The following is an 11,013-nucleotide window of genomic DNA, read 5'->3' on the forward strand; positions in this document are numbered from 1 at the left end:
AAATTTATAAAATCCTATTTAATTATTTGTCTTTCTAGATCCCAATATCTAACAAAATAATTATTTTTACATTATCTTTCAAAACATAATAATTGATAAAAAGTAATAATAAGAATAATTATTGTAATGATAATAAAATTTTTTTTTTTTAAATTGAGGGCATATCAGATTTCTAATTTAGGTTTAGGTGAAGTTACTTACAGTCTTAGAGAATGTAAACAAAGCAGGAATACAAATAGTTATTTCGGAGAAGGGAGAGAAGGAAAAGTTATGTTGAAAGGCAGAGAAGAATTTTTTTCTTTTTTTTTCCTTTTTGTTTACTACTGCCAACAACCATCATACCTGCTGTTTCTAAGACAACAACTTTATACATTTGCTGGTAAGTGCAGATAATTAAGAAATGGTATCTCTTGTGAAGAGAAACAAAAAAAAAAACAAAACAAAAAAAAAAAACTGTGCACTCTTGCATTTTTACATCTTTGCTTTTTGTTTGTTTTTTTTCTTCTTTTTTCTAAATGTATTGCTTCTGAAAGCAATCAACTCTTCCCAGTGAGTTTTGATCTAAGAGTTTATTATTTTTTTAATATTTTATCACTCTTGCTACTAATGTTGCTGCTAATAATAATGATGATGAAGGTGGTGGTGGAGGTGGTGGTGGTGGTATGATGAAAATGATGATGATGATACTGATTTGATAATGATGATGCCAGCTATTATCTCGATGTTGCACTATCATTAAACACCAAGGAGACTATGTAACTCTTCATCGTCCATGACTGGCTCATCATCTTCCTCTTCCTCTTCATTGGCTGGAGCTGTGAATGGTGTGGAATCTGTGTGTTTATTCTTTGTATTCTGCTCGAGTTGGTTAGTAGGATGCTGGGGTTCCTCATAGCCATAAGATTCAGTCCCTTTAATTATTTGTGCTATGCGAGCTTCCAGATCTCTGTGTTCCTGTTGAGAAATTTGAATGAATGAAACACAGCCAGCTTTAATAAACATGGTATTCTTTTTTTTTTCATTTGTTATTGTCCTAATTATACTAAAATGAAACAAAGTTGTATACTGTATAAACTACTATTACGGTACTGTCTACTGTCTTTACGTGGAGGCGCAATGACCCAGAGGTTAGGGCAGCAGACTTGCGGTCATTGGATCACGGTTTCGATTCCCAGACCGGGCGTTGCGAGCGCTTATTGAGCGAAAACACCTAAAAGCTCCACGGGGCTCCGGCAGGGGATGGTGGTGAACCTTGCTGTACTCTTTCACCACAACTTTCCCTCACTCTTTCTTCCTATTTCTGTTGTACCTGTAATTCAATGGGTCAGCCTTGTCACACTGAATATCCCTGAGAACTACGTTAAGGGCACACGTGTCTGTGGAGTGCTCAGCCACTTGCACGTTAATTTCATGAGCAGGCTGTTCCGTTGATCGGATCAACTGGAACCCTCGACGTCGTGCCAACAACAAACTGTCTTTACAGTGCTCAGGTGTGTGTGTGTATGTGTGTTCTTTTATTTGTTTCAGCCATACAGTTGTGGTCACGCTAGAGTACCAATGTGTATGTATATATTTTTTAATGACTGAATCAGAAGTGAAAGGGTTGTGCCTATATTTGCCAGGTAGAACTATTTGCAAACAGAGTGAGTTGCATTAAATAGTGCATAAGAAACAGATTGTAGTGTTAAAACAGGTACAGTATGACAGGCTTCTGCTTAGTTTCTCTATTTACAATTTCATTCACAATGTGCTTAACCCAAGACTATGGTAGAAGACAATACATCACTGTTTTTAATCACACCTTAGCGTAATGACATTCATCTATGACACTTTGACTTTAAAATCCTTTGTAGATACAATACAGAGAAGTGGTTGGTAGTGGTGGTGGTGTTTATAGTAGTAGCATTAAGTGCTGTAATGGCAATAGTAGCAGTAGTAATAGTACTTATTGGACAAAGTGTTAGACCAAATCAAAGTGCCTACACTCAATAGAAGACTTTTTAAGGGTGCTATACAGTAGAATTGAAACTGGAACCATGTGCTTACAAAACAAACTTCTTGCCTACACAGCTGTTTATGGCTGCATTTATTGATTAAGTTCAACAAAAGTTACCATATGTGGTGACATAAAAGTTGCATGGACATATTAGATGTACCTCAATTTCAGCAGTGCTTATTCAGGAAGCATGTGTCTAGTGCATTAGAGCATATAATATTTAAAGCAATCTTAAGGCTATGAGCTGCCAGAATCGTTAGCACACCAGGCAAAATGCTTAATAGCATTTTGTTAATTTTTCACATTCTGCCAAGATCTACTTTGCCTTTCATCCTCTTGGGGTCAATAAAATAAGTACCAGTTGAGTACTGGGGTCAGTGTAATCAACTTACTCACAACTTTGAAATTACTACCCTTGTATCAAAATTTGAAATCACTATTTAAAGCAATGCTGTATATAGAATCCAGGGTGATTTTCTTTCTTGAGACATTTAAAACAAAAACAAAAAAGGGTTTTACATGCCATTAAATGTTGTAGTTCAATTTGGTGTCCTCAAAAGAGATAACAGAGTAAATGTGACGGGATATGAACTCATAATATAAATACAAAAGGTAGTAAATAATTAACTATACCTCTAGCATTTCCTCTTCTTCATCTCTAAAATCTGCAAGTGGAACGAATTTCTGTGGTTGTTGATCTTCTTTACGAGATGTGTTGCTTGGTTGAGCAGGATGGGACACTTGGCTGCTTTCTGCAGGAAAATGAGACTGTATAGGCGGTAACAAATCCAGTAGAGAAGAGGGCTGGGTGACAGTGTTAGATTGTACTGGGACTGGAGTTGTTGTAGGGGTAGCAGAAGGTGATGAATGGCGATGGGGCTGAGAGAGTGCAGCTGGACTGTTGTGGGGTTGTTGGTGCTGCAAATGTGATAACCCACCAACACTTGATGGTGGTGCAGAGCTCTGAGTAAGACCCATAGTTAGCTGTGATGGAGTAGCAACTACAGGCGTTGGACCAGCAGTTGAGTGTAGAGGTGGTAACTGGTTTTGCACCAGCGACTGGAAAGAGGGCACGTGCGAGTGCTGAGAGTGTGTAAGCTGAGACGGGACACCAGGTACACTTTGTAACGGCATAGATGCATCCATCTGAACTTTGTGTGGCTGCCGTCGTGGTGACATAGAAGGAATCTGCGGGTGAGATTGTGGCAGTTGTTGTAATGGTTGTTGTTGTTGTTGCTGCTGCTGCTCCATTAAAGGCAAGTTTTGCTGTGCTTGAGACACACAGGTTTGAGGTAAAAAGTCTGACTGCCTGGTATGAGACACATGAAGAGACGAAGGAAATGAAGGTGAGGACTGCACAGAATGTAGCACTTTAGAAGGATCCTGAGGAAGGGTAGTTTGACCTGTTTGCTGATTAGACTGTACTAAATGTGGAGCTGATGATGGCAGATGCACTGTTGACAATGATGCAACACCAGGAATGCTTTCATGCTTATCATCTGTCCTTGAAATTGGATTTACCACAGGTGATACAGTACTTACAGACATTTTGTCATTAGACTTGTTAACTAGTCCTTCCGTTACTGATGTCTCACCTGTACTGTCTTTGACTCCACTCGTAACCTTTGAACACACAGCCTCACTGGCTGCATCAGTTGTTGGAATACTATTCCGTTGTTCAGTGGATTTCTTATCTTCTGAATGTGGCATCAATCGGTCCACAGCAGCGACAGTGGCTGACCGATGTGCAATGCTGTGGGACATTGTGTCAGTGATGCTTTTGTCCTGTGTCATTCCACTTGATACATCTCCAGTTAGAGGAGTAACAGTATTTAGCGGAGACCATATTTGGGCATCTGATTTTATTTCAGTTCCTTCTACAGATGCCACCTTTGCATCCTCCGTGTTGGAAGTAGCTGACTTGGAGTTATCTCGGGATGGATCTTCAATAGTTGCTCCGGCGGCTGTTGAATTGTCTAAAGTACTGTCCACTTTGTCTAAAGAATTAACATTCTCTTTATTTTCTTGTTCCGGTTTTCCTTCAGCTAGGGGAATTGAAAGAAAACATTATTATGAAACATTAGAATTCAAAGCAAAACATCAAATTTAAACAATATATTTAAAACAGAGTATTTTCTATTTGAACTCATCTCTAAATATTAATACAAAATTAGCTTTTCTTAGTCATATGTGATTTGAAGGTAATTTGGCTGCTATTTCCAACAGCTTAAGCAGCAGCAAAGAGGTTTCCTCATTTTACAATACTGATATGAGTCTCAATGGTCTGCAATAAAAACCATTCCACAAAATCTGCATTTGGTTCCCTTCCACAAGCTTTTAAATTCACATCAAACCATTCAGTGAACCATTGGTAGCAGACAGACACGCTTACAACCAAATAACAAACTTAAAACCCATTCCCATTTTAGTGTCTAATCACCTGGGATATTGATTGATACTCAAACCCTTTCAAAACAATATTCTAACTAAAAAAAGGCATCACGCTGGCAGAATTGATAGCACACGGCAAAATGTTTAGTGGCATTTTGTCCTTTACGATTTGTGTTCAATTCCACCAAGGTCGACTTTGCCTGTCTTCCTTTTGTGGTTGATAAAATAAGAACCAGTTCAGTTCTGGGTTTGATATAATCAACTTACACCCCGCCCCAAACTTGCTGGCCTTGTGCCAAAATTTGAAACCAATATTTCTAACTATAATACCCTGTCTTCTCTGTATTTCATTTAAATTCTAAAATAATAGTGAATTTAGCTTGCTGAGGCCATACACTTCAAATAAGCAAAAAAAGAACCATGTGCTGTTGAAAATTTCACAGTACTTAAAATCATATTTAGGTGAAAATGGCTTTAATTCACATTATCTCATAGCTTTGAGATTTTAATGTGTTTGTTTAATTTTAGAATGGCATTGTAAGGTAGGTATGAGGTCAGATCCGGTCAGTATGACCATAAAACAGGTAGAATATTTGGGCAATATATGGCCGGTTTAAATATGAACCACCAAATCTGGGTGGTCTCCAGTTTATTTCACTATCTTGCAACCAATGAAAGGTGAAAGGGTTAATCAATCCACCACTCCCTTAGGTAAAATAATAGGGTGATATAGAACAGGTTTAAATATGAAAAGGGAAATCTGGGTGGTCTCCAGTATTTTGGGGTCTTGTGACCACATGTAGTGGTAATGAAAGGTGAAAGGATTAATCAAACCACTATTCCTTTAATTACCGTCACACTGATAAAAAATATTTTAAAAACAATACCAATATTACCTGGTTTTATTTCATTTTCTTTGTTTTCTTTGTCTTTTCGATCCCGTTCCTCTTTTTCTAACTGTTTTTTAAATTCAGCAGTTTCTCGATTAAATACCTTTAAATATAGAATTGAGAAAATTTGTTTTTAATGTAAAACAGAATTGGAGTATAAGGAATTCCGCCACCACCTTTTTTAAAAATATAAATGAGCATTAATGATGTAATTTTCAAACACTTGCCTGAAATGCATTTCAATCTTATAATTTCAACAATTATTTTTAAATAATTGTAGAAATTATAAGAGTGAAGTGCATTTTTACATATCATATTTATTCTGTCAAATGTAATGTTTATTAATTTGCATTGTTTTGAATTAATCATACATTATCTCATACCTTTGAGATTTCAATGATGTGACCGTGTAATTTTAGAATGACATTGTAGGGTATGTGTAAAAGGACAGATTTTGACAGTTTGAACATAAAACAAAATATTTGGTCCAGATTTGGTTGGTTTAAGTGGTAAAGGGTTAAATAGCTTCAAGATTCCAATTTCACCCTTGGTTCTATGACACAAGTTTCCTGTTTTAACCCTTTAGCATTTAGATTCCTCTGTCAAATTTAATGCTTATTTATTCACAAGGTTTTGAATTAATCATGCATCATCTCATAGATTTGAGATTTTGATGATGTGATTGTTTATTTTTAAAATTACATTGTAGGGTAGGTACGAGAGGCTGGATCTGGCCATTTCAAACATAAAACAGGTGGAATATTTGGGTTGGCTATGGCTGGTTTAAATGCGAAAGGGTTAAAGTGATCCAAATTAAAACCATCCATCAAAATTTCGCATTAATTTGTATTCCAAACACTGATTTAACAATGACAAAGTTATTTAACTAAACTCCTCGTTTTTAAAATTAACGAAACATAAGTAGCATATTCCAACAGAAAAATGGTAAAAATTCACTGTAAATATACGATTAGATTACTTTGTTTCTTTAACGAAACATTTTCAAAAAACAATTCTGCCAGTATTTTCAGTAACTATGGTAAACGTGTGTGTGTGCGTGCATACTCACTCACTCACTCATAAATGCATCTGTTATAAAATTTATTTTTTATCTAAGTTGTGAAAATAAAGTCAATATATTACCTGTGAGAAAGATTCTCCTTCAGCAACCATAAAAAGATTTTTGAATTTGTGGTAAATAACTTCAGCTTTTTTCTTTATCTTCTCACTACCTTTATATTTTCTAATCTATAGAAAAATCAATGCAAAAATGAAAAATGCAAAAAATACCAAGTGCATTTTTTAAAATGATCAATTTAAGCATCACACTTTAGCAAAAATAGTACAGTAGCAACAATGTAAAATAAAATGCAATAACAAAAATGCATAGAAGGAACATAAATTTGCTAGGTTTTGAATTGAATTTGTGGATTAATCATTCATTTTAATCGTTTGAGAGAATTAAAAAAATTTCCCAAATATAACTTGAAATTTCATAAAGAGGCAAATAAATTATAATCTCCTCTAATGTAATATTTGTTAAGAGAGAAATAGACAGACAGAGAGTATAGAAAGCATAAAAACAACATAGCATGTTACTTTAATGATTAAAATTCCATGATTGTTTGAACTACACAAATCAGGCAAGCAGCTGACAATTTCCAGCTTTCTTGTCTTTTTTATTATTTTGAATATATATGCATAAATACTAAAAAAAGTTGTACATAAAAGTACAAACCTAATAGATCAAGTTTTGAACATTTTTGAATGTCAAAAAAACATACAACCCATTGTAATTTAACCATGTTGCCCACTTAGAAAAACAAATCCACTTATTTACAACCACTTAACAACTATGTAATGTTTTGCTTGATAAAAGGAGGTAAAAATGAAAATAAATTTACTGTTGATTAAGGTTAAAACCATTAGAAAACAAACACATTTCCAATAATCTGCCTTTTGACTAAGTTCAAAATGTAACAGTTTGAGTCCACTAAAAATAAAGAGAATATTAGACCTTGCATTTTACCTTTTTTATGGTATTCATTATATCGGGATTCTTTTTCAACATGATTTGTGTGACAGGCAAAGCTTCTAAGTCTTCCATAATAGCAATACATTTATCAACATCCTGCAATACAAAGTACATTAATATTATTCCCGAATCCATATGGCAAATAAATTTTGTCTTATGGCATGTTTTATACATATTAAAACATACATCTTGTAATGCAAGAGCACTGATTCACAGATGTTTGGTCCCACAAGATAACAACAGTGTTGGTTTGTTTAAATCAATATAACTTAGAAGCTCAGCAAAAATGAGACTGACAGAATAGGTACTAAAAAAAACAACAAAAAACACAGGTCAATTTGATCAACCTTTTGAAGTGGTGCTTCAGTCTAATGACTAAATATAGTAAAAAGAGTAATAGTGATATATGCTGAAAACTTCATTCAAAAGAAAAAGTATAATTTAGATCATTTGTTTTTAAAGTTTGGAAAATTTAATATAGAAAATAATTAAGATAGTGCAACTGTCACCAAATCCTGAACTGCACTTAAGCACCAATTGAACAGTGTTATTTAGGGTTGAAATCTAGGACTAAGCGTTCTTAAATCAAATCAATCCCAGTTTAATCACAATTTTCGAACGAACTTCCTAGTTTGCACCATATCTGCCTGATTAATTTTTTGTGTTTTAGTGAGTGGAATTTCTCCACATTTTTCTTAATTTGATTTTTGAGCATTGTGGAAGTTATGGTTAATACCTCAAAAGGTGAGTTAGAAATTGGTGAAATTTATTCATGGTTTTATTTATTATTAATTTAGAAAGCCTGGACTTGGAGAAAGTAATTAGTGAAATCAGAATTTATTGATTCTGCGCAGGAGTGAAGTTATCATAAAGTTGACATTGCACCAAAACTTTCATTAGTGAATGGTAAGGATTGGAAAAAGCAAAAAAAAAACACACAAAAGAAAACAGCTTACTGATATTTTAAAAGCAGAGTTTCAGCATATTGGTGGAATTATGAGGAGAATAATTATTGTAATAGGAGTAAATAACACTATTTTACTGGGTCCAACAAAATCTTTGAAGGGAGGAGATGAAAAGCTTCTTTTGAATGAGAATTGTGTAGCTTCCAAGAGATTAACTAGAGCACAAAGTCAGCTATGAGAGAGGAAATCAATGCCCAGAAATTGATATATTGTAGCAAATTTCATTCAAATTAATGCAATAGTTTATATTTTTATAACTAATGCATTTCATACAAAATCTCTAGTTTCTAACAGGATAGGAAGAATTATAGAGGGAAAGAACTATACAGATCTCTTGCTGCAATTGGCTTTGCAGATGGCTCAGAGACATTTTTGTATATATAGACAGTTAATGAAATTTTAGTCCCCAAATCTGTATGGTTTCTCCAAAATCAGCAGTCAAATGAATCAATTCTAAGGATCACTACAGATTTAGCCACAGCTCTTTTGTGGCTTAGTTAGAATAAGACCAAGGGAACTTAGCCAATTAATGCATTTTGTGTAGGCAGTGAAGGACCTGTGCTGCTTATGATTTCCCTAAAATATAAACCATGCATCACTCAATACATATACACAAACAAAACTTTCATCAGTTTTAGAAAATTAGAAAGAACAGCAACAATAAACATATATATATATACATACTTACTGTTTTATCAATTTGAAGAGATTTTTTAATTTCATTATCCATTTGTATTAAAGTAGATTCAGTTTGTAAAACTGGAATAAACAAAAACATTCTGTTAAAAATGGTCTTGAAAAAAAAAAAAAAAAAAAAAAAAAAAAGCAAGCAGTCAACACTGCAAAAATACAATAGAAACATCATCATCATTGTTTAACGTCTGCTTTCCATGCTAGCATGGGTTGGACGATTTGACTGAGGACTGGTGAACCAGATGGCTACACCAGGCTCCAATCTGATTTGGCAGAGTTTCTACAGCTGGATGCCCTTCCTAATGCCAATTTTTTATCTATTTTTATTCAAACAGGTAAAGAATAAATGATAGTGATAGCTGTGTAATTAAGATGTTTCATAACCCAATGGACTGTTGCAAAAGTACAGAAGATTTATATTTTCATAGTATATCAAAGACAAGCTAGTCCATCATTCACCAACTCCATGGTAGTGAGATTAGCATAGCATGTCAAAACAATCTTTTTTTGGTGTGTGTGTGTGTGTGTGTGTGTGTGTTGCTGATGCTTACAGCAGTGAATTGTCTCTCTTAATTCAAAGCGAAGCATTTATATAGAGAAAGAACAGTGCTGGTGACAAGACAAGAACAACAAACTTCTGTCCTATAGGCTGGCAATTTATTGACTTAACCAGCTAATACTTGTAGATGAACAGTTCCTTAAAATATTTACTGCTGTTTCTTATTTCTCACATACTTATAAAGAATCAAAAGCTAATAAATGTGTCCGTTTTTTTTGTTTTTGACCTTTTTCCTTTTTTATTCAACATTACCTCAACACTGAAAATTGTAAATCTTTATCCCAGAAGAGTGGATGTTAAATTAAATTCAACCAAATAATTAGTTTAGTTTCTAACACTATTGTTCATTTAACTCTTCTTTAATCCTTTAGCATTCAGATTATTATGAGGTAACTTAATTTTTAGAATGATATTGTGGGGTAAGTGTGAGGGGCCAGATCTAGCCAGTTTGAATATAAAAACAGGTAGTCTATTTTGGTCAATTATAGCTAGTTTAAATGCTAAAAGGTTAATTTACACACAACTAGTTAAATCAACCAGATAACAAGTTAGGTGATATCCTCACATTGAATTTTTTCTTTTTTCTTCTTTTCAAACTTTTCCTTCTTTTTTCTTTCTTTTTCTTCTTCTTTTTCATGCCTGAAAGCAGACAAAAAAATAAATAAATAAATAAATGAATAAATACAAAAGAATTTTGGAAATTGCAAAGAACATGAGCCTAGATTCAAATCATGAAATTTTGATCAAAGGTGAGGGAGTTTTAAAAACTTCAAGATAATTACAGATAGGGAAATAACACAATATTGGTGACAAAATAGGAATCACAGATCATTAACCCCATAAGCTTGCAGCTTATTGACTCAGCCAGCTAAGAAATTCTTGGAGTAAGTAATTAATAATCAAATAATTTTCCTTTTATATTTAATAACATAAAATATTAGTATCAACATTTGGATAAACAGCATAAGGAAAATAGAGCAGTGTTGCCCAGGATAGAAAAAACAATATTTCAGGTCAAGTTTACATTAATTTCATTAAATCCACAAGTGATTGTAGAATACACAGAAGAAGTACTCGTTGTTGGTAACAATGATTTACACACACACAGAGTCTCTATCCCTTTGACTTTTTAGACAGGTGCAATAAAATATTTAGAGAAAAATTCTACAACTAGTATTCTATTGTCTTTCTCTGTCAAATAACTGAACAGGTTGAACCCTCAAAATTCATGTTAATTTATGTTCCAAACACTAGCTTCATTATTTTCAAAATGGTTTGAAGCTAAGACAGGGTCAATCCGTGCATTTCATCAAAATCACCAGCTAACAACAAATTCAATTTTAGGTCTGCCATAAACAATCGAAAGTACTTTGTAAACATGTTGCTTTTCCACAAAAACAAAATTAATGCAAAGAATACACAAAGGGAAATGAACACACAAATAACCAGCCAGTTATGGGAGGTAAAAAAAAAAAAAAAAAAAA

General features: G+C 33.8%; 1 protein-coding gene across 1 annotated transcript in view; it reads right to left on the reverse strand.

Moving 5' to 3' along the window:
* Positions 1–11,013, reverse strand: part of LOC106873296 (microtubule-associated protein 1B) — a 58,858-nt gene continuing 47,845 nt past the window's right edge. The window contains exons 14-20 of the mRNA XM_052974302.1: positions 10,095–10,168; positions 8,966–9,036; positions 7,307–7,408; positions 6,421–6,525; positions 5,284–5,380; positions 2,630–4,041; positions 1–954 (exon numbers count right to left, since the gene is read on the reverse strand). Coding sequence (XP_052830262.1) covers positions 736–954; positions 2,630–4,041; positions 5,284–5,380; positions 6,421–6,525; positions 7,307–7,408; positions 8,966–9,036; positions 10,095–10,168 — 2,080 coding nt within the window. The 3' untranslated portion in view covers positions 1–735. The remainder of the gene's footprint in view (positions 955–2,629; positions 4,042–5,283; positions 5,381–6,420; positions 6,526–7,306; positions 7,409–8,965; positions 9,037–10,094; positions 10,169–11,013) is intronic.

The sequence above is a fragment of the Octopus bimaculoides genome, chromosome 18 (assembly GCF_001194135.2).
Source record: "Octopus bimaculoides isolate UCB-OBI-ISO-001 chromosome 18, ASM119413v2, whole genome shotgun sequence".
NCBI lineage: Eukaryota > Metazoa > Mollusca > Cephalopoda > Octopoda > Octopodidae > Octopus > Octopus bimaculoides.